This window comes from Camelus bactrianus, chromosome 3 (genome assembly GCF_048773025.1).
Source record: "Camelus bactrianus isolate YW-2024 breed Bactrian camel chromosome 3, ASM4877302v1, whole genome shotgun sequence".
In the NCBI taxonomy this organism is placed as follows: domain Eukaryota; kingdom Metazoa; phylum Chordata; class Mammalia; order Artiodactyla; family Camelidae; genus Camelus; species Camelus bactrianus.
In genome coordinates, this window is record NC_133541.1 from 44,547,272 (window position 1) to 44,572,143 (window position 24,872).

The 24,872-nt window shown below is 40.4% G+C and overlaps 1 protein-coding gene across 2 annotated transcripts in view; it reads left to right on the forward strand.

Moving 5' to 3' along the window:
- The first annotated feature begins 18,566 nt into the window (after positions 1-18,566).
- Positions 18,567-24,872, forward strand: part of RGS7BP (regulator of G protein signaling 7 binding protein) — a 93,541-nt gene continuing 87,235 nt past the window's right edge. Inside the window, exons 1-2 of one of the 2 annotated variants that reach the window (XM_074358913.1) lie at positions 18,567-19,380; positions 20,292-20,458. In XM_074358913.1, coding sequence (XP_074215014.1) covers positions 19,216-19,380; positions 20,292-20,458 — 332 coding nt within the window. In that variant the 5' untranslated portion in view covers positions 18,567-19,215. The remainder of the gene's footprint in view (positions 19,381-20,291; positions 20,459-24,872) is intronic. The other variant, XM_010949384.3, reaches the window with a different exon arrangement.

Consider the following 24,872-nt stretch of genomic DNA (forward strand, 5'->3'; position numbering starts at 1 on the left):
GCATGTGGGGACAGAGAGCATATGGGTACTCTCTGTAACTTCCTCTCAATTTTACTCTGAATCTAACTGCTCCAAAAATAAAGTTTATTTTAAAAACTCTACTGTTAAAATAGTAAAGATAAATGATACTCAAATTCAATTCAAATGATAATATTAAATTGTTGGGTTTCATAAGTTGAAAGCATATTATCTGATGGTTTCAGTTTAATTAATGTGACACAGTTTGGAGAGCAATTTGGTAAATACTTAAAAGGGTTTTTAGAACCTTTATGGACCTTAAAAGACCTCACATCAGTCAGAATGGCCATCATTAAAGTCTACAAATAATAAATGCTGGAGAGCGTGTGGAGAAAAAGGACCCTTCTACACTGTTGGTGGGAATATAAATTAGTGCAGCCACTATGGAAAACAGTATGGAGATTACTCAAAAAACTAAAAATAGAGTTACCATATGATCCAGCAATCCCACTCCTGGGCATATATGCAAAGAAAACTCTAATTTGAAAAGATACATGCACCCCAGTGTTCATAGCAGCACTATTTACAATAGCTAAGACATGGAAGCAACCTAAATGTTCATCAACAGATGAATGGATAATGAAGTTGTGGTATTTATATACAATGGAATAACTCAGCCATAAAAAAGAATGAAATAATGCCATTTGCAGCAACATGAATGGACCTAGAAATGATCATATTAAGTGAAGTAAGTCAGATAGAGAAAAATAAATATCATATGATATCACTTATATGTGGACCCTTAAAAATGATACAGATGAATTTATTTACAAAATGGAAATAGACTCACAGACATAGAAAACAAACTTATAGTTATCAAAGGGGAAAGCAGCAGGGAGGAGAGGTATAAATTAATTTTGGGTTTGGGATTAACATATACACAATACTATATATATAATTGATAAACAACAGGATCTACTGTATAGCACAGGAACTATGTTTAATATCTTGCAATAACCTATAATGGAAAAGAATCTGAAAAATCTGAAAAAAATACTTTGCTGTACACCTGAAATTATCACAACATTGTAAATTAACTATAGTTCAATTAAAATAAGGTTAAAAAAAAAGGATATCATAAGGACATACTCTGCCATGAAGACAAAGCCCTTTATCAGAAGGCTGTTTACAGTGGAAACATTTGGAAACTCCCTAAACATTTGGAAAATTAATAAGTAATTATTATCATCCACACAAGAAAATATTATGTCCACAAACTAATTTTTAAAATAATTTTTTAAAACAAGGAAAAATGCAAGGCTAAAATGAAAAGCAAGGGTACAAGTCTGCATAGGTATAATACAATGTTAGGTATGTAAAAACATTTTTTTAAATACACAGAAGAAAAAAATTACAGGAAAATATACCAACATGTTACATCAGGTCTATTCTGGATATTAAGAACATAGGTAAGTTTTTTTCCCTTTTATGTCATCTAGTTTTTTAACTATGTACATGTTTTACTTCTTTTAATGATAACAATTTATTTGTGGAATACTTTAGGTTCTTCATAGATAGAACAATTTCTTTCCAACCCTTATTTATTTTATTTCTTTTTACATTAGCATCCTGGCTGGGGTCTCTAATTCAGTGTTGAATGCAATGATGTAGGCACTTTATAGCTTTTCTAATCTTAAAGGGAATGTTTTCAGGGTTTCAGTAATTTTCCTTCTATTTCCTATATCGCTTGTCAACAGTTTATGTTGAATGGCTGTCAAATTTTATCAAATAGTTTTATCTGTTAAAATCATTATGTAATTTTTCTCCTTTGAGCTAATAATATGAAATATTACATTTATTGCTTCTCTTATATTAAATCACCCTTTCGTAGAAGGAGTAAACTCAACTTGGTAATGACATACTCACATTTACGTACATAGACTTTGATAGCTACTGTTTTGTTTAGGGTTTTGCATATATGTTAATGAGTGAGATTGACCTGTAATTTTCCTTTCTTGTACTCTCCTTGTCAAAACTAGGTAGCATTATAAGTTAAGTCATGAATATTCCCTCCTTTTCTATATTCCAGAATGATTTTCTTAAGATTGAGGTTATTTTTTGCTTAAATATTTGAGAAAACTTGCCTGTAAAGCCATCTGGGGTTGTATTTCTCCTTTGTGAAGAAAATTTTATCTTAATTTCTTAACATAGGTTTTTCTAAGAATTTTTCTATGTTATTTAATTTTGGAGTGTGTTAGCATAAAATTGTTTCTAATAGCCTCTTACTGTCTTCTTTATGCCTGAAATATCCGTAGTAATGACCTCTTTTTAAAATCACTGATATTGTTTATATATGCCTTGTCTTTTATTTGTTTGCTGGAGGTTTGTGAAATGCATTAATCTTTCAAAAAACCAACTTTTGACTTGTTGATTCTTTCTACTGTCAGTTTGTTTACCATTTCATTAATTACTATTCTTATTTTTATTATTTTCTTCCTAATATATTCTTTGAGGTTTTTTCTCTGCTTTTCTTTTTCTAACATCTTGACTTGGGTATTTAGCTCACTAATTTAGTTCTTCTTCTGCTCATATAGAAATAATTAAGGCCCTAAATCATCCTCTAGATACTAATTTAGATGGATCAAACAAGTTTTGACATATAGTATTTTCATCATCTAATATAAATATTTTCTTACATTTTCATTATGAGTTATTTAACACATTAACTATTATAAATATGTTTTTTATCAATTTACAAACATAGGGAATTTTCCAGTTATCTATGATTTCTGATTTCAAACTTAACTGCATTGTAGTCAAAGGAAAAAGTCAAATGCTTTCAATCTTTGAAAACTGTTGAAACTTCCCTTATGACCAAGTAAGGAGTTTATTTTCCTAAATGTATACGTTCTGTAGTTGTAGAATCCTGGGCACATGTCAGTTTGTTGTCCTAAGGATCTAGATTACTATTGAATTTTTTAGCAGTTTAATCTATTGATAAATGAGAAAAGTATGTTAAAGTCTTCCATTATGAGTGTAGGTTTATCTAGTTCTCCTTTTGATTATGTCAGTTTTACTTTATATATTTTGAGTTTATGTTATCAGATAGCTTCCTAAAAAAGTTTTGCCACCATGGAGTGACTCTCATTATCTCACCCTAACACTTTTATGTTAAAGTCTTTTTTTGACATTAACATATCTGTTTAACTTAACTTTTATTATTAGTTGCATGGGATATGTTTCTCATCCTTTAACTTTTCCCCTTTCTGTATCTTCATATTTAAATGTGAATCTTATAAACAGCAATTTAAAAACATTTTTATTTTGAAATAATTATAGATTTACAGGAAGTTGAAAAGATACTACCTTCACCCTATTTTCCCCAGTTTATTTTACCTGTTAAATAACTATAGCACAATATCAAAACCAGGAAACTGACATGATACAATGAGTATGTGTAGATCTGTCATTTTATCACATGCGTAGTTTTGTGTAACTACCACTAGAATCAAGATACCAAACTATTCCATCATCACAAAGACCTAAACAGGTAAATAAAAAAGATGTCCTTGCCAATTAATGTCAAGAAGCCTTTGCCAGTCCTCCCCTCCCCCTCTCCCCAATGTGGTATGATGGCATAGAAATGAAGTGGCCATGTTAGCTGACATGTGATAGGACTATATTCAGGAAAATCTGGTCCTAGGGATTAAAAAGACATTTAGGACCCTGTCTCTGCTTCCCTGTGAGGTGGCTTCATAGTCAGACAGACTTTCTTTATGTGGTGGAAAAGAGAGCTATAGGAAGCTTCTGGTTCCAATCAGACACACAGTTAGTGACTAGAGAAAAGAGTTAGCCTCTCTTTACCTTGGTCTACAGGCTGAACACTAAAAGGACACTGAGTCATGTCCCTACCTTTGGACCAGTCACTGTATCTAGGAGACAGATGCTCTGATTGTCCATACTGGATTGCAGGCCCTCCTTTATGATGAAAAAGTGGGACCTCATAACTGTAGCCTCCTCCCACCCACCACCAGAATCATAGGGAGAGGAAGAGAGGCAGCTTCTAAAATGAAAAGAGGTCTTCTGTTACTAGAAGAGGGGGCAGGCAGAGACTCCAGCTCCACTGCTCCCGTGATGACGAGACATGGCCTCGGTGGAGAATCAGTGTCCTACACATTCTCCCTGAGAATCATTTATTCTTAGGGCTTAAACTTTCACTTCTACCAGGAGGATTCTCAGACCACATTTTAAGCCCTAATGTCTTTACTGAATTCCAGACCTGGCATGTATAACTACCTGTAGGACTTCTTCTGTAGAAGTCTTATTATCACCTCAGTGTAACACATCTAAATCTAAGCCAATTATTTTCCCACCAAACCAGCTTCTCCTCTGGATTTTGATAATTCAACACCATCCCATCCTTATTCAGTCTCCTAAATGTAAAACTCTGGAGACAGTCTTAACACCTCCTATCAAGTCTTCCTTTGTTACGTGTTTCACAACTTCTTTCCTTTCTCACTACTGCTTTTGAATTCCAGGCTCCATTACCTTAATGAGAATCGTCTCTCATTCTAACCTCTACTTCACTTCTCCTCTCCTCTTCTCTCCGACTTTAACTCCTACGTCCTAACAGTTCCATACGCTGACACCAGGTTAACCTTCTCAAAATATTGCTAGACTTCCACTTTAAAATGAAAAATAAAATCAATTTTCTCTATTGTTCATAGGATACAGTCCAAAATACTTAGCCTGGTATTTCAAGACCTATTATAGTCTGGCTCCAACCCACTTTTCCAATCTACTTGATTAGTATTTGCTTATATGAATCCTCTGATCCAGCCAAACTGATGTGCTTATTCCCCATACATACTATGTGCATTTAAACCCTCCTCTTAATATGAAAACAAATATTTGTATATTCACATATGACTGAAGCACTGTGCTGCACACCAGCAATTGACACAATGTAATCTGACTATACTTCAATTAAAAAAAAAGTAAACCCTCCTCTTGTGCTTTTGTTCATACCGCTTCCTCTGCATTGAATATTTCCCCCATGTTTTCTCCTTATCTGAATCCCACACCTTTTCTTCAAAATCCGCCTTAAATTTCATTTCTCCCCGAAAGCTTTCTTTACAACTTCAGCGGTGTACTTGCTCCTTCCTCTATGGGCAGTCTAGCCTTTCACTCTTTTAGTAATAAAACATGAACCTTCCCACTTCCTCAGCTGTAGTCAGGCAAGTCCCTGTGTGTGTCACAAGCCAGCTCAGCTCTACTCCCAGGTCCCACGACACTCCTCTAAGGCAGGTAGTGCACTAGAAATCTCCAGATGCAAAAATCAGTCTTGTTGGCAAAGTCCAGATAACTGGCGTGGATGAGTCTGTATACCCATATGGTCATCGGATTACAGCCTTTCTCTGCTCAAGAGTGTTGACGTGGTCCATATCACTGATCTTCTGCTTCATATTTTTCTTCAGCTCTCCAGTTCCTTCTGGAAATGGAACTCCAGCGCTGTATCTCAACCCACTTCTCTGTGTCACCAACCCCCAATTTTTTGGGCTCTCGTCAGCTTGCCGCCAGGTTCCTTGTCTGCGGGGAGACTCACTAGCAGCAGACTTCTTTCACAGATGGTTCTACCGCCCTGCATATTACTTGTCATTTTTACTTCTGTTACTGTAAGTTTCTCTTTGGCAGGGATTTGCCTTGTTTATCTTTGCATCCCCAGCAACTGGCCCATAGTAGGTACACAGTCATGTTTGTGAACCCCACAAAAATCTCCACTAAGGTAGACCTCGATGAACACTGTGAAGGGAACAATTTCGCCCCATCTCTTTGGACACTATGTAATAGATAGTTAGTTCGCCACTGAGGATCAGTTCTCCCGTTTCCAGACTCTCTTCTTCCCCTTTTCTACCTGTACTACCAACTTCCCAGAATGCCTCACAGTCAGGCATGAGTTTTAACATTTAGCATTTGCTATCTTAGATCGATATGTATCTGGATGGCTCTGAAAGTGGAAAGGGTGTCATCTAACTTCTCAGACTCCCTATTCCATAGCCTAGTGCCCTAAAAACACCAGGCATTCAAGAAGGTTTTGTTGATGATGATCTGAACTTATTGTATAGAACTGAAATGCTCTGTTGTCTTTTAGTTTTGTAATGAAGGATCATCTATTAATCATTCAATATTAGTTTCTTACTCCTCACCGTATCCTTGACTGTGCCAGATTTGAGACATTTCCTCCAAGTGTGGAGTCCTGCCCAGTCTACTCATCTAAGAACTTTCTGGCAATTTTCATTACAGTTACATTAACTACGGCGTAACAAGAAAGATGTGATTTACAAAAAGAAAGGAGTCATTAGCTCCTTTTAATCCACAAAAAAATATAGTCAAGCAAGAAAACAAGGCCTTTCTTTTTGAAATTCCTAAATAAATCAACCTTTATTTCTTGTCTTATCTATTTTATGTCTCTTTTCAGTCTTGATCTAAATGTCTATGTTATATATTTTCTCTTACTAATATTGTCATATAAGGTGAGAATTATTTCATATCTGTCATTTGGATCACAAAGTCAACATATATTATTAATGTAGTCATTTCTATTTAAAAGTAATAGTTAACACCTTAATGAATTAGGTATAATATGAAGGTATAAGAAAATTGCTTTTACTTTAATCGAGTTATTATTGGAGACCTTATTATAGAAGTTAATTTCAATTATTTTGAAATTTTAAACATGTTTGTGTACATCTTTGAGGGGAGGATACAGGAACTAAATTATTTTTGCCTGGAAGGAAAAAACCTGACAGGTGACTTGATAGGACTCTTTAAGGATGTAAGGGTCACCATTAAGAGGCTAGTGGCCTCATTTTACCCATGATCGTGCAGCAGATCAGTAGAGCTGGTGATGGACTGTGCACTGGCAGTTTTGAACAAGCCAGAGGTACTGCGGCTGCATTTGCTGCCAAACTGGAAGTCACACACCCTCTCCTCCTGCCAGACTATCAGAACAGAGACATTGGATACGTCCTTCCAACTTGCACAGAAATGGACGGCGGGCAGAATGAGCCAGACAGTAGGGGCTGGAATCCATCCTAGTCTGATGTGAAACTTCCGCCTCAACCCCCCTGGAAGCACCCTCTTATTCCCCAGTTCCCCCAGGGAAAGACCCTAGACCTTCCATGCCTTAGAGTTAAGATGCACTCTCCCAACCTAATTCTCTCCCCATTTCTGTCAGAGCTTAACAGACATAGCTACATCATCACTTTGAAAAGCCAGTTTTTATTTTAACTCATCCATCGTACTTCAAGTCTGGCACCAAATGCTGTGTATTTCTTATATTCACTAAAGAAATGGAATTAAATTGCTCCAGGAAGAAATTTAGAATATACATAAAGACCAATGTCCTGACTGCAAAGTTTGTTGGTTGCTAGAACAGGTAATTGAGAGGAATTGAAGAATCTTCTTCCAGAACCAACCTTGGAGGAAAAACACAGGCCAGGTTCTGAGCTGGCTCCCTAGTGGGAGACTCTGACTACCCCTTCGCACCCTCTGATGCATCAGAATTTCAGTAATTAGATTGAGAACTCAAGAGTTCAAATGCCTTGATCCTCAAAGCCGCCACCAATATTATTTTACAGCCCTTTATTTATTCAACAAATCATTTTATTAACCTGTTCTAAGGACCTAGATACTTTAAATGTAGATTTCATTTTCAGTATTAAACTGAGCTCAGCAACACTGGAATTCCTGTTGAGGACTCCTGGAAAGATTGTCCAGACTCCTCATTTGCAAAAAATCAGTAGAGTTCCATTCATTTGCGTGGTAGGATACCTTCTTTCTTCTCTCCTCCGATGCCTTTTTCTATAATTATGCTTTTTTATAAAGGCAACATCTATCTTGGCTTATCCACTGGTTCTTCCTTTTCTTTTCAAATACATCTTTTAAAAGGTAAACACACACTCATCAGAACCTACCATTCTGTAACAACTGTCCTATCTCTGTCCTTCCCCTCTGACTTAGGGTCCCCGCCTGCTTCTCCCACTTCTCGTCCTCATTGCTCACTTACAATTTGGGTTTTGCTCCTTCCATTCATTCGATATACACAACTTTCCACAATGACCTCCTCTTGCTAAAACGTAGTTTTCTAAATCCCTTCCCAGCTTGATACCTTTGGGACAACAGACAGTTCACTCCTTGAAAGTGACTCTGCCCTTTGCTCGACGACGCTGCATTCAGTGGTTTCTCCCTCTGTCTTCCTGGCAATCCCTTCTCCATTGCTCTGCTGACACCTCCCTGTATCCCACCTCTCACCTGCCAACATGTCTTGAGACTTAACCTTCCCTCTGCCTTTTTCCCTTTCTGCCCTTGCTGCTTCCTGAAAACACATCCACTCTCGACGCTCCCTTGACCACATTTTCCTTCTAACTTCTCAGTATACATCATCAGCCCTAATATTTTTCAGTTGTCCAATTCTATCAGGAAAAGCTCCATTTTATAACTTCTCAGAGGAGGAAATTTGAATTCATCTGGTACTGTTTTCTTTCATCCCTGCCCTGCTTATTCTCCCTATCAGTAAGCAACTTGGAAGCCCACTCTTTCAGAGATAGGCTGCACCCACCCAGGGCTACTGATGTGAGCAGGAGTCCTGGGACCATGTTGGGCAGGAGGGTAGTACATGAGTGTGGGGAGGGGATCATTACCAGTCTGGAGAGTATCAGTCTACAGAGATTCTTCGCTAAGAGAGACTAAATCAGTGAAATCCTGAGAGGAGAGAGGAGAAGCCTGAGAGGTAAGAATATAGCATCAAGATAGGAAGTCAAATTGGCACAAGTTGAAAAGTTTAATGATATCAAACTGGGAAACAGGTACTTTTATAAATAGCCCACATGCGTGTAATTTGATGCAACCAGTTTGGTAAGAAATGTCAGTGTCTCTTACAAATGTAATTGCACATACTCTATGACCCAGCAATTTCACATCTTCATATATACTTATGAAAAATATACTTGCATATGAAGAAGAGGGCATGCTTAAGAATTTCATGGCAGCATTATTGATAATGTTAAAATATTAGAAATAATCTAAATGTCCCAACTAAGAAATGGTTTCATAAACTGTGATATAGCTGTTATCCAGAATACCACACAGAATTACAAGATTGAAGTAGATGTGCACTAATACAGAAGCCTTTACAAAGACATAATGTGGAATAGAAAGAAGAGAGGTATGTCCGAAAAAGACACATGCAACATATAATTTCTATAAAAACATACACACACATAAACAAGACTAAAACACTGCTTGTTTTTTCAGGGAGATGTAAGTATACAATTGCATAACAGAAGATTTGCACAGCAACTGATTAGAAGGATTATTTCTGGGAGACAGAAGAGGACTGAGGCTGGTGGACGAAGAGGACTTTATCCTTATCCGCAATGTAGTTTTTTAGAATAAGGAAAAGTTATGTTTGTATTAGTTGTGTGATTATTAGCGAGACAGGGAGAGAGGGAGAAAGAGCATGAAACACAGAGTGAGAGAGCAAAGAGGAACCAGAGAATGAGGCAAAGTAGGAAATGGAATGGCCAGCAATGAGTTGGGTCAAAGGACAGTTAAGGAACTGGTCCTGCAGACACAGCCTGTCCACTGCAGTGTTCCTCCAGTGTGTGTTTCAGCATTCTTGGCTGGTCCAGAGTGTCCTTAAAAGAACCAAATTGTGTTGGAAAGAGTGGCCTTTGCAGACAGGGTTGGTGGGGCCAGCAAAAGGAAATAGGGCCAGCAAAGCAGTGGCCAATCAGTGACTAGGTTTGGTACGATGCAGATTAGATTTAGACCAGGGCCCTGGTTGGCTGTAAAGAGGTCTAGTCAATGAGCAAGAGGTACCAGTAGAGTCCATGGACACAGCAGGCTTGAGTTTGCCCAATGGGTACATGTCCTGTGTACATACAAGGCAGGAATGACTCTATAGAGTCACAGTTAGGTGCAAATTTCAGGGATAATTGCCAATGGGCTTTGTTATTTCCATGAGATATTAAAATATACCTGTTGCTTTTTACGTTGGATAGTTCATGTTATTTTCTAGTCAATCCTTTTGTGAGGTAATGCTCTTACCTTGAAACAGTCCTAAATTCCTGCCTGATTCTTACTGGCACTCAGGCTTCTTGTCCACTTGGATTATGTTAATAGCCTAAAAAAATGGCTTCACTGTCTCTTCATTCCAATGCATCCTATCACTGCCAAATTAATTTTACTGAAGCATCACTTGCCTCTTATTAGCTCACATAATCAAGAAATGGCAGTGGTCCTCTTTTGCCCAAGGTCTTTCCTAACCCAGCCTCAAGACTGAACTCCTCTGTTTGGCTCTAAAAGGTCTAAGTAATGTGAACTATCCCATGCTTAGCCAACATTAGTTCCAACCCTATCCATAATTTGCATCATTGATTCCTCAGAACAGTGGAGCTCAGCTCCCAAGTCCACTCCTTTGAAAGTATAGGAGGTCACTGGTAGACATCAGGTTAGTCCTTCCATGTAATCTGCTTCCCAGTGTGGCCTCCAATCATGTACATTATTGCCATCCAAAGAAAACCATCAAGTTTTCTCTGCTTTTCACCTACTGTCCTCCTTCTTTTCCTAAACCAAAGGAACTGAGTCTTTTATACTGCTTTTGTGACCTTACCCATACCACTGGCACAGTAGCCTCCCTTCCTTCTCTTCAGTTCAGGGCAGGCTCTTCATTCACGCTACTCTTGAGCCTTTGCCCCTGCTATTAGTAATCTCCTGAGGAGCTCTCCCCACTCCTTCATCTCTCCAGGTTCTACCCAGTCCTACTTCAGGTTGCATCTCTATTATGTCATCTTTTCTAAAACTTCAGCCTACAGAGACGTTTATCTCATCTCTAAATTCTTAAAATATTTATATACACCAGAAAATAATGCTAATACATATTTTATTGTTCTTTAAGTCCTTTAGAAGGAATTATGTCTTTTATTGCATTCTATCTAGTCTTTAACACAGTGTTCATAGTGCACACTAAATCAGTACTAGATGATGAATTGATTTGATGTATCTTATGCTTTTGCACAACCATTCTTTATGTATTATATTAATCAGGACTCTTTTGGTTTGCAAATGGTAGTAGCGCAAATCAAAGTGACTTAATTTAAAAGGAATTTGGTTCACTGAACTGAAATTACAGGTCTATTTTGACTTCAGGGAAAACTGAATCCATGTGCTGAAATAATATCATTAACTTAAGTAAAGTCAGACAGAGAAAGACAAATATACGAAGTAGCTTATATGTGGAATCTTAAAAAAAAAAAATATATATATATATATATATATATATATATATATATATATATATATATATATATACACTTTATTTACAAACCAGAAACAGACTCCCGAACATAGAAAACAAACTGTGGTTACCAGGGGGAATGGGGTGGGGGGAGGGATAGATTAAAAGTTTGAGATTAACAGACACACACTACCATATATAAAATAGATAAACAACAAGGACCTACTGTATAGCATAGGAAACTATATTCAATTTCTTGTAATGAGCTGTAATGGAAAAGAATCTGAAAATGTATATGTATAGCTGAATTGTACACATGAAACTAACATTGCAAATCAACTACACTTCAAGAAAAAAAATTAAATTCATAAAAAAGAAGTAAATAATATTTACATAATTTAAAATATGTATCATTAAGATTCAATCTTTCTACAGCTGCATCAAAAAAATAAAAATAAAATATCTAGGAATAAATTCAACCAGGGACATGAAAGACCTAAATACTGAAAACTATAAAATACTGATGAAAGAAATTGAAGAAGACACAAATAAATGCAAAGGTTTTCCATGACCATGGACTGGAAGAATTAGTATTAGTATTGTGAAAATGTCCATACTACCCAAAGCAGTCTACAGATTCAATGCAATCTCTGTCAATATTTCAATGACATTTTTCACAGAAATAGAACAAATAATCCTAAAATTTTATGAAACTATAAAAGACTTTGAATGGCCAAAGCAATCTTGAGAAAGAAAACCAAAGCTGAAGACTTCACACTCCCTGATTTCAAAATCTCTGAAAAGGTATAGGAATCAAAACAGTGTGGTACTGGCATAAAAACAGACATATAGATCAATGGAACAGAAATAGAGATCCCAGAAATGAACCCACACATATACAGTAAGTTAATTTACAACAAAACAGCCAAGAATACACAGTGGGACCACGACAGTCTCTCTTCATTAAATGTTGTTGAGAAAACTGGGCAGTAACAGGCAAAAGAATGAAACTAGACCTCTATCTTACAACATATTCAAAAATTAACTCAAAGTTGATCAAAGATTTGAACATAAGACCTGAAACCACAAAACTCCTAGAAGAAAACATAGGCAGCAAGCTCCTCGTTATTGGTCTTGGCAATGATTTTTTGTGGACTTGACACCAAAAGCAAAGGCAACAAAGCCAAAAAGAAACAGGTGGGATGACATCAGACTGAAACCTTCTGCATGGCAAAGGAAACCATCAACAAAAATAAAAAGGCAACCTACTGAATAGGAGAAAGTATTTGTAAGTTACATATCTGATAAGAGGTTGATGTCCAAAATATATAAAAAACTCACAAAACTTAATAGTAAAAAATAAATTAATTTTTAAAATCTGATTAAAAATGGGTAGAAAACTTGAATAGAAATTTTTTCAAGAAGAATTCCATATGGCCAATAGTACACGAAAAAGTGCCCAACATCACTAATCATCAGGGAAATGCAAACCAAAACCACAATAAGATATTACCTCACACCCTGTCAGAATGGCTGTTATAGAAAGGCCAACAAATAACTAGTATTGGTGAAGATGTGAAGAAAAAGGAATCTTTGTAAACTATTGGTGGGAAAATAAATTGGTGCAGCCACTATGGAAAACAGCATGGAGGTTCCTCAAAAAGGTAAAAATAGAACTTTTACCACATGATCCAGCAATTCCACTTCTGGGTATTTATCAGAAGAAAACAAAAACAGCAAGTAGAAAAGATATATGTAACTCTATGTACATTGCAGCATTGTTTACAGTAGCAGAGACATGGAAACAACATGTGTTCATCAAGAGATGAATGGTTAAAGAAATTGTGGTGCATATACAAAGAACTATTTTTCAGCTGTAAAAAAAGTATGAAAATTACCATTTGTGACAACATGGATGGACCTTGAGGGCATTAAGCTAAGTAAAATAAGTCCAACAAAAAAAGACAAATACCATATAACCTTATTTACATACAAAATATTTAAAAAAAAAAAGACCAGCTCATAGATACAGAGAACAGATGGGGTGTTGCCAGAAGCAGGGGATGGAGTAGGGAGTGAAATGGATGAAGGGAGCCACAAAGTACAAACTTCCAGTAATAAAATTAATAAGCCAAGAGGATGTAACATACAGAATGGAGACTATAGTTAATAATACTGTATTGCATATTTGAAAGTCATTAAGAGAATAAATCTTACAAGTTCTCATCACAAGAAAAGAAATCTGTAATTATGTATGTTTTTTCCCCATTTTTTTTAATTCAATTTGATTTACAATGTTGTATTAGTTTACAATGTTGTATTAGTTTACAATGTTGTATTAGTTTCCAGTGAACAGCATAGTGATTCAGTTATACATATATATGTACATATATTCTTTTTCATTACAGGTTACTACAAGCCATTGAATATAGTTCCCTGTGCTATACAGTAAGACCTTACTGTTTATCTACTCTGTATACAAACATAGAAAACAAACTTATGACTACCAGAGGGTGAAGGGGGAAAGGAAGGATTAATTGGGAGTTTGGGATTGGCAGATACAAGCTACTGTGTAACTCTGTCTATTGATGGATGTTAACTACAGATGGTCCCCAACTTAAGGATGGTTTGAGATACAATTTCTTAACTTCAGGATGGTGTAAAAGCGATCAGCATTCAATAGGAACCATACTTCGAATTTTACATTTTGCCCTTTCCCCAGGCTAGCAGATACACAGTATGGTACCCTCTCGTGGTGCTGGGCAGCCGCAGCTCCAGTCAGCCACTCCACCACAAGGATAAACAACCAATACACTTACAACCATTCTGCGCCCACACAACCATTCTGTGTTTCACTTTCAGGACAGTATTTGGTAAATTACATATGATATTCAACAGTTTATTATAAAACAGGCTTTATGTTAGATGATTTTGCCTAACTGTAGGCTAATCTAAGTGTTCTCAATATGTGTAAGGTAGGCTAAGCTAAGCCATGATGTTTGTATTAAATGCATTTTCCCAAGATATTTTCAACTCACAGCAGGTTTATTGGGAAGTTACCTCATTGTCATTAAGTTGAGGAAGATCTGCAGACACAGTCTTATTTTGGCAATCTTTTTTATGTGGGAGAAGGCATAGAAACTAAGCCAGCATGCTGCTATTCTGATTACAGTGTATACAAATATTGAATCAGTAGGCTGTACACCCGAAACTGATATACTGTTGAACGTCAATTATCCTCCCCACCCAGAAAATCAGTCGTTCTCCATCTCTCCATTCTGATTTTCTCTGGGTTGGCTCTCAGGCTGTCTGTTGGTCATGAGTGGCCAAGGTAACTACCAGAAACTCCAGGCTTTCATCATCTTATTACCCTAGCAACCCAAGGGAAAGAAATGCTTACTATCGGGTTGAAATATATAAAATTGTCATTTATGTAGGTCAAAATGGTTCAGAAATGACAATTTTGTATGTTTCAACATAATAGTTCCAGAAAAGTTCCTAAGACCTAAAGTTCCTTAGTTCATCTTACATCTCATACCCATCATGAAACCAATCACCGTGGCCTCTAGAATGGAATACTTTATTGACCAGGTCTGAGTCATATGCTCACCCCTGAGCCATGTGACCAAAAGTGAGAAAAGACTGGTTTCTCAAAGGAAATTTAAGGTGCTATTATCAGAAAAAGGAAAATAAAATCAGAGGTGGCAAAGCACCAGATGCCCACTGTGTGTGTGCATATATGTGGGGATTTACCATGAAGGTAATGAAGCCTGACTTCAGGGAACCTCATTGCATAGGCTCCTTCCAAGACCATATACTTAATTTTGTATTTAAATTTTGGATTTTTTTTCTTAAAGAAGGGCCCTCAATTTTACAAGCTTTAGGACTGACAAAACCTGGAACTGTTCCTAATAAGAAACACTCAAAAACATTTGTGAAATTAACAAATAAGTGTTCCCAATATATTGTACTTTTTCCTGATTTTAGTGGAAAGAAACCATTTATTAAGTAGTTTATTCACTAAATTCTTCACAGTAACTTAATGTCTTTCAACACTAATAGAATATAACTTGATCATTCCTTTCAGATCTTTCCAACTTCTCAGAATTCAGCAACTTAATGTGTTTTTCTGTGCCTCTGTCACTGACCCACACAGGTGAGGTCCTTGTTGATTTTGTCCAGCCCCGTTTGAGATATGCATCTCTGGGTCCCACTGTGGTTCTGATAGCGCTAATTAGAAGAAATTTACCAGTTTTTCATATGCGCTCTAAACTAATATTCATTTTTTAAAATCCTAAATCAAAACAAATCCTCTAAAATTACCATAATGAGGACATGAAACAGAAGGTGGAGCGTATATTGGAGTGAATCTAGGATGTGAGTTGGGTCCAAGCTGTATAACTGTACAGGACCCATTACAGAATTGTGCCAAAATTGGGTCTGGATAACCGGAAAATGTATCCTTGCGGCTGGGGTTTCCAACTGCACTTCACCCTTCTATCTGGCAGTCAGACAGCCCCGGGGATGTAAATTCACACTGTTTCAAATGTGGGGGAAGGTGAGGGAACTGCGCCTGCCTGCTGCTATTCTGATTACAGCATTTGTCCCTGGGAGAGACAGCTCTGGGATCCATGCTATTTTTCATCCTTCTCAGGAAAATGACTTGGGCTGTGTATTGGGGAAGGCCAAGGGGCACCGGCAAATGACAATTTCTGCCTAATCCTTCAGCAGTTTCCCAGATCTGTAGTCCTTCCGATGTGCCATTCAGTTTGACCCTCACCCTACCTCCTGCAAGAAATGTGGCATAGAAACAGAGCTGTGCAATTGTGTTGCCTTTTTTTTTCCTTTTAATTTGTTGAAATTGTCTCTAGGCAGAAGGGGGGAGTAGAAACCAGATGGTTGTAGCTGGAGTAGAAGCCCACTCCTGAGGAGTTTGGAGATGCTCAAATCGGGTGGCAGCCAGTATTTCCCTGCAGGGAAATGGGATGAAATAGCAGAGTGGTGGCAAAAGATTACCAGTGTCCTGTTTTCTCTGTCCTAGGTCCACATATATGTAAAATGCAGTCCCCTTTCCTTTAATTCTCCAAAGCACCTCCACCCTTGGGTTGGAGCAGACTTTTCTTTAAGTCTGATAGTAGTTAGTGTTAACAAAAAGGGTCTATATCATAGGACCTAATTTACAAATGAGTATTATCCATCCTTCCTTAAAGCCCCTCCCCTTAGTCTCCCTGTATTTTCCCTCAGCATCCCAAACACTCACCAAATCCCAGAAAATTTCACCAAATCACCTGATGTGTGCCTCAACCTCTCCTCCCTACACACATCAAGTAGGGAGAAAATTAGGCCTGAGGGAAAGAGAAATAGTCAGAGAGCTGGCTTTATTGTCCTACATTTGGGGAGACTCAGCCAACAGAAGAGCCCTTGACCCTGGTCTCTGGACCACCTGAACACCTGGAGGGCAGGAGCACACCCTGAGGAATGGGGTGGGGGCTGATGCCTCCCTCCCCCACCCTTCCTTAGGGAAAACTGACTCTCAATCTTGAGTGAAGTACTATGCAAATACAGCTGATTCTCCAGATATTCACCTGTTAAGGTTTTTTCCCTCCCCGACCAAATACAAGATATCTTTTTCAACACTGCTTCAACTCTCCAACACCAACTGAGTGTCCTACAATTCAATACCCTGGGTTAGAGGCAGACCCCACCGGTTTAAGGGCTCAGTCTCATAGTTCTGCCCTCCCTACAGAGACCAACACAAGGATCAGGTCCCAGGGTTACCCACACTTCTGTCCAACTTGGCTACAAATGCAGTTTCCCACAAACTCCCCTCAGGTTCAATAATTTGGGAGAATGACTCACAGAACTTAGTTTACTTACCAGTTTTTTTACAAAGAATACAACGCAGGAAGAGATGCATAGGGTAAGGTGGGGGCGGGGAGAGGCAGAGCTGCCACGCCCTCTCTGAGCAGGCCCACCCTCCCAGTAACTCCCTGTCTTCCCGAACCCAGATCCCCAAACCCCATCACTGAGGGGTTTTAGTGGAGGTTTCATTATGTAGGCATGATTGATTAAACTATTGGCTATTTAAATCAGGTATCAGATTGATTGAGTAAATCAATCTCCAGCCCCTCTCCCCTCTGGGGAAGTCGGGGGGGTGGGGATGAAAGTTCCAAATGTCCAATCAAGGCTTGGTCTTTCTGGAGACAGGGAGTTCCTATCCCCCTTGTCACTAAGAAAATTACAAAGGTTTTAGGAGATCTCTGCCAGGAGCTGGGGACAAAGACCGAATACCTTTCTTATTGTACCACCCCATCATGTTTACCTGCCTTGTAAAAATTTTCTAGCGATATCTCCTTAGGCTGTTAGCCTTCCTGGCTATTTCTGGCTCTCCCTCTCTGTGGACCCTCCAGATCCCTTTAAGAAATTGGCCAGAAACCTCCCTTTTGCTCTCCCTTAGGCTTCTCTGCACATAATTAGTTCCCCTGGGCAGACCTCTTTGGCCCCTCCAAACAAACCATTCATGGGAACAAGCATCTCAGCACACTAGAGTTGAATGCTCCCTCTGTCTCTCTTCCTCCCAGAAGAGCGTTGGGATGTCAGTGGTGAGGGTGAATTTAAACGGCCCAGGAACTCACCTCCGGGCCCACTTCCATGCAGTCATGCTCCCCAATTTCCTGGGCCACCTCCATTGGCCTCTGGGTCACTGATGTCCCATAAAGGAGAACAGTCACTTTGAGTGCCCAGGGAGGCCTGTGGCTCTTACTTTTTCAAATCTCTGCTGGGAAACTCTCAGAGCTGGGGTCCTGAGACTCTGGCCTGGAAAACCAGGAGCTTTGCTAGTGAAGACGGGATGAGGTGAGGACCGGTTTGACTGAAGGCCTCGTGCGTGCATTCTGCCCCACTGTCTGCCGTTTCCCTCCCCGCACACGCTGAACCAAGACAAAAAACCAAAACAACCACCACAACAAAACCCAGGGAAAGAAAGCTATTTTTTAAAACTGTTACTAAGAGATCTTCCTTCTACGGCCAAAACGTCACTCCCTCCTCCTTCGGTTTTGCTAATCTGTGGCCCCAGGTGAGAGCCTCAAGTCCACACGGGTTGATCTGCAATTCGTGTTTAGGTCCTAGCATGTGGCAATGTGCTCCACTCTGATGACACTTTTCATTTCTAATAATAGAGCCGATGAAGTAAGATTGCAATTGATGTTCCTGGGGATGTGATTGGATAAGTGCATAAACTGTGGAGGGGGAAGGGGGTTGTATGGATGGATCACATTAGTATTCCTGTCCTATCAATGTGCGGGGCCGCGAACCACGTCAGCCGGACCGACTCCCTGCGTCTGCCAGTCCCGCCACGGATTCATTTGGGATCCTCAAACAGACAAGCCCGTGGAGACGAGGGATCAAGACAGCCGATTAGAACCAATTGCCTGCTTCGGGGACCGCCAGCGCTTCGAGACCTGGTGACGGGGGAGGGAGGGGACAGACGAACCTAGCGCCGCTGCGGGAAGACACCGAAGCTAGAGCGACACTCTCCGCCCGGCTCCCCCATCTGGCAGCGCAGGCTGTGAAAGCTGCTCTCCCATCTGAATGGGAACTCGGAACCGCCGGGCGGCGCGTTCCTTCTCCCCCAGCCTTGCAGTCCATGCCGAGGGGAAGGCGGTGCGAGCCCGCGCCAGCGCCCAGCTCCCGGGACAGGGCCGGCAGTGCTGCTGATCGGAACTTGACCGAGCCCCTTCCTCGCTGCTAGTGGAAGCGATGCTGCACGGCACAGCCAGCGCTTCCCCAGCTCTCCTTCAAGCTGAAGGTTACCCACCCGCGCAGCCAGCCCCAACCCTGTGAGCGCCGCGCCTCGGGTCCCGGGTCCGGCTGCTCGGCGGCGGCGCGCAGGGCAACGACCGGGCCGCCCGCGCCGGGGCGCACTGCACCAGCGGCTTCGGCTTGGTGGATGTGTATGCATGAGTTCTGCACCGAATGGGCGCAAAAAGCGCCCCAGCAGGTCCACCCGCTCCTCGATCTTCCAGATCAGCAAGCCCCCGCTGCAGAGCGGGGACTGGGAGCGCAGGGGCAGCGGCTCCGAGAGCGCCCACAAAACCCAACGAGCCCTGGACGACTGCAAGATGGTAGGTGAAAAATGCGTTTCTTTCTTTCTTTCTTTTTTTCTCTCTCTCTCTTTTTTTTTTTTTTTGGTGAGGTGGGGGAATCGTGTATGTTAATCGTTTGCTTGAGTGCCGCTACTCCGCCACCCTCAGCTCCTCCATGCCGATCACGTGCACATGCACTATTTTTAAATCTGCAGTCCCCCAGATTCGGGGTGACACCCGGCTCGCAATGGCCCTGCAAAGAAGTGTCGTGGCAAGTGTCTTGGGGTCAGCGGCTGTAGGTCGTGCCTCTACCTCCTTGGAGAATGGCAGATACGAAAGGCTACGGTGGACCGGCTCGCTCACCAGGGAGGGAGGGGTTGGGTAGGTGAGGGTGCTGCTTTGTGGGGAGACAGTAGCAAACAAATCCAAATAGAGCGCACCGGGCGCTGCGGAGGGGACGAAGGTTCCAGCGCTGAGGCTGTGGCAGGTCTTCCCATCAGGCTCCCGGAGCTGTTCAGGGGCCGGCGGGAGGTGAACGGTTTGCCTAACACAACCTACCTTTGGCCTTTATCCCCAGGCAACTTTAAATCCACATCTAGCTGTAGTAGAGGGGAGCGTTCTATGCATGAGTTCCCAGCATTACTCTAGTGACCTGGGAGTGGCCTGGTAGCCCTCCAAATATGTTCTTGCTCTTCAGAAACTGAGCCTGAACGGTCGGGGCTAGTAGTTCTGGAAATAGAGCTTCAATGACCAGACTTACCCAATAAAAATAAACACTTGCCTTGGACAAACACTTGTCTTTGTGACTTAATCTTTAAACAATCTGCAGGCACCTTAGCGTGAGATTTGGGGAGGTGACACAGGGGTCAATGAAAACCCCTGTTTAGGTACACCAAAACAGGAAACTTTCTGATGATGTGTCTCATGAAAGAAACTCACTTCTTTTCCAGCTTGTCCAAGAGTTCAACACACAAGTGGCCCTGTACCGAGAATTGGTCATTTCTATCGGGGACATCTCAGTCAGCTGCCCATCACTCCGGGCGGAAATGCACAAGACAAGAACCAAAGGCTGTGAAATGGCCCGCCAGGCACACCAAAAACTTGCTGCCATCTCAGGGTAGGAGACTCTTAGCATTATTTGGTAACTCATCTGCATGATGCATGGATGCTGACAGATATTTATGGTGACCAAGACCTCAGAGATGATCTCTGCAAATGTGGGGTTTTAGCCAATCACCCTGAGATCAGGATTCCCTAGAGAGCTATGAGCAAACTATAGGCCAAATGATAATATGAAGGTTGTGTGATTCTTGTATATATATTGAAGATTTTGGTCATTGAGTGATTTTTTAAAAAATTAACTTTCTGTATGCTGGCCACACATTGGAATTTGGGGCTTAAGATGTTTTTGCAGAATGTTTGAGCATCAAACTGAAGTTATCATGCCTCAAGATTGGCACAGGAGGTCAGTGAAAACTGCTCATCTGCTGCTAAACATCTACTGTACAAAAGGCCTTTGCAGTAGGGAAAAAATCTTTGCTAAATCCCAGATTTAATAAACTGTTTATACCATGAGATAAATTCCTATGATATCATTTAAAATAAAATTCCCAAAATAAAGTCTTGGATATAAATTACTCTCTTCACTGTAGTCTATGAAAGGGAAGTTTTAACATAAGAAAAGCTTTGTAAAGATTGGGTAAATTTACAAAACTAACTCCATTTAAGCTGTTTGTGTCCCCCCTCATTATTTTTTTTTATCACATTTATGGATTCTCACGCCTATTTTAGGTGATAAGACAGTGAGTGAAAACTTGTCTCGAGACCCCATTCACTTCTGACCTCTCAGTGTTGGGAGGGGTTAGTCATGCATTTTGTTAACAGTGCCTATTGTCAGACAAGCACAAAGAGCAAGGGAGCGTGGGAATCCTTACACAAATACAGTGATTTACGTGTTTGATTCGGCCCGGGTATAGATTTTATCTATTTGTCTTTGTGAGTATGGTTTTATCAGAATAGAAGTTCTAGTTAGTCAGACTGACCTGAAAATGTTCCAGATTGATCACTTGTTGGGATTATATCCAATTTACTTATTTAAAAGAATCACTCTTCGTTATCTTCAAAGCCATTAGCATGTACAGTGATAACTATTGGTATATAAAGATCAGAAAGCTGTATGTTGCCTTTCTTAATAACTAGCTTACTTTTGACAACGGGCATTTTATATCATGAAAAATGATATGTTGCGCTAGTCTCCTAGAAATGAGAGATAAGTAAAGTATGTTGCAAACCTGTTTTATTTGGTAGAGATGTTAAAAAGTATTATCCTTTTCTGTTTTGTTATACTGTACTTACCAGGAAGTGAATCTGGGAGTGAGTCTAGGAGGTGGAACTGGGGAAGAAATGCAGCTGTGATAAATCTTAGAGGAGAAGGGAAGAAAAGCAATCAGAAACACAAAGGGAAATCATGGTGGATTAAAAACTGTAGAGAAATAATGATTCAGAAGGAAAAATGGGTTTAGAACAGAGAATTTTATGCTCAGGGCTAAGGAATCGCATCTTTGTAAACTTTGAGTCTAAGAGTGTATGGTGGGTTTAGATCCGGATTCCTTTAAGTTGGAACTCAAATTGATGACGTGTTCTAACCAGAGAAGATGAAGTAGAGAAATGAACAAGGAGTTCAATTTAGTCTATTTTGTGACATACATGAAATTCAGATTCTTGTAAAAGTTTGGGAAAGAGTCTGAAACTATTCGCTAAAAGTTGAGTTTTGAGGACTTGAGGAGAATTTTATTAATTCAGAGGGTTATAGATAGCCCTTCACTACTGGCTTCCATGTTATCCAGAAGTTGATGTTATTGGGGGCAGTTTTATAAGAATTAGTGGGAAAATATATTCTTAGATCCCTGCAAAGGTAAGGCCAAATCTGTAAAATGTTCTAGGGTAGAATTTGAAACATTTTCTTCCATTGGATAACAATTAAATACAGTTTAACCTTCTTTCTAAAAAAAAAAAAAAAATGACAGCAATATAATTGAAGGAAATCCCTTTAGCTCCTCACCATCTGGGCCTCCATTAATGAAGGATGTGATTCCCTTGGCGGGATTCCGTTTCGGATATTGCTAGCTACGAGGGCTTCCAATTCAAGGTTGATGTGAAGGCTGGCAAGGAGGCTGTAGGAATCATTTTACAACTTGATGCAGGGTAACAAAGGCAAAGATTCCTGGGGATGTAGAGAGAAAGACTGGATGTCTTGAGTGCCCATGGTTTGCCGGCACAATCCAGCTAATTGATAGCCAAGTCCTCTGAGGGAGGGATTATCATCCTCATCCTAAAATGGGTCTCAGAGAGGTTAAAGAACTTCCCAAGAAGTGCTACAACTTTGATTTGGCCTCCCATCTGCATGCTTCTGAAACCCATAATCTTTTTTTTTTTTTTTTTGTATAATGCTGCCATTCAAAAAGGTGTCACATAGAAAGGAACAAAGTACAGAAATGTACTAACATATGGGCAAACCCCCAAAAGAGTATGTAACATGACAGAAGCTGGTCACAAAACACCACATAGTATATGATTCCATTACGTGAAGTGCTCAGAGAAAGCCAATCCTCAGAAACATACAGTGGACTAGTGGTTGCCTAGGAACAGGGAGTGACGGCAGATGAGCTTAAGGTATCTTTCTGGGGTGATGGAAATGTTCCAAATTTGAATTGTGGTGATAGTTGTACAACTGTATATTCGGTAAAATTCAGTGAATTGCACGCTTAAAATGAGTGAATTTTATGGTGTGTAAAGGATACCTCAATAAGTGTTTTTAAAAAGGTCTGATCACTGTCACCATGATGAACACTTGCCTTTTGTTGGCTTTATTCTTTTGCACATATGTAGCTTTTCCTGAAAGGGATACAAGCTGTGGGGATGGGAGAAAGTAAACCTTGGCTCTCCATGCATTCGTCAAGATGCCTGCCTGGCAGCAATCATCTGAGCATCTAAGCACCGATGTGTTGCTTTATGAAGACAGGTGGGGGAAGGCAGGAATTGAGGGAGTAAATGAATTCATTCATTTCGTACCCACACCGACTACTCCTTTCCTGTCTCCTACCTGGTTTTGGGGCCAGAGGAGGGAGACAGGATTGAAATCGGACAGGGTAAAAAGAGAATGCAGCAAGATAAATAGAAAGGAAGAGAAAAAACAATGAGTTCAAATTAAGCCACAAATAGTACATCCCTTTTCATCCCTGCCCATTTAAAATTGTCCAGGAATGGGGACAGCAAGAGAAGGAAACTCAGACTGTGTTTCTCACTAGCTGGCCTGGGTCAGAAAGCCATCTTCACAGATACACTTTCTCGAATTGTGTTTAGATTAACAGAAATTTGGGGACAGCCTTTTCTTTGAAAGTCGTTGGACAGCACCAGCCAGGTGAATCCGACTGGTTTGATTTACCACAGTTACTGTACTGTGATCCTCTCCGAGGTGTTAAAGCTAAGAGGGGCACTGCTCGGGGGGGTGTGTGTGTGTGTGTGTGTGTGTGTGTGTCTGCGCGTGTGTGTGTGTGTGTCTGCGCGTGTGTGTGTGTGTGTGTCTGCGCGTGTGCACGCGCAAGTGCACATGGGGTCCGCAGCAATCTGGGCCCTCCTTGGACTTCCTTCCAAAGCTGACTTCGGAGACACCGTGAAAGAATCCCTAGGTCTCTGTCATACAGGGAGTGCTGACTTAGCAAAATGTCCTTGTTTTATATTTGAGGAATCTGGGATTTCGAGGATTTAAATGACTTTAGAGGCAACTTGGCGGCATATATGGGAAGATTTTACAGTCAGGCAGACCTGGACTGAATAGCACTTTGGGGACCTTTATGGAATTACTTAACCCTCTGAATCCCACATCCTTCACCGTAAACTGCTGTCATGCACACTCCTGGGGGTACCAGGGGGGACTGAGGGAGGAGCCAGGTGGTGATGCCAACCCCGTCAGGGGCACTCTGCCAGTCCGAGGCTGCTCCCAGGCTGGAAGCCTGGTCTCTCGCTCCCTGGTCTAGTGTCTGTTCCATCATCCACACACTCCCCTGAGACTGAAGAGACGAGCACAGCACACAAGCCAGGAGTGACCAGGGGAGCCAACAGCCTCCAACACACCTGCGAGTTTATGCCATGGCTGGTGGGCTCGTGCTCAGGGGTCCTTTTCCTGGACTGCTTCTGTGGTGTTTGTGTCGCACTCAATCTTCACACCACTACCTTTAGTTGGTGGCCACTGATTACAGTGAAAGTGAGGTTTAAATACACTAATGTGAGAGGCATTTAGCTGGGATGGGAAAGTGCATTGACTCTAAATCAGATTAGACCTGGATAAAATCCTGGCTTTACCACTTATGAGGGATATGTGTGGACTGATACGCAAATTTCTTCATAGGGTGGTAAGTGACAGTCTGGTACAATAGTGAAGTACACAGACTTTAGAGTTAGACTGCCAGTGTTCAAATCTCAGCCTTACCACTCACAAACAGTGTGACATGGGCAAAGATATCTCCCTCTGC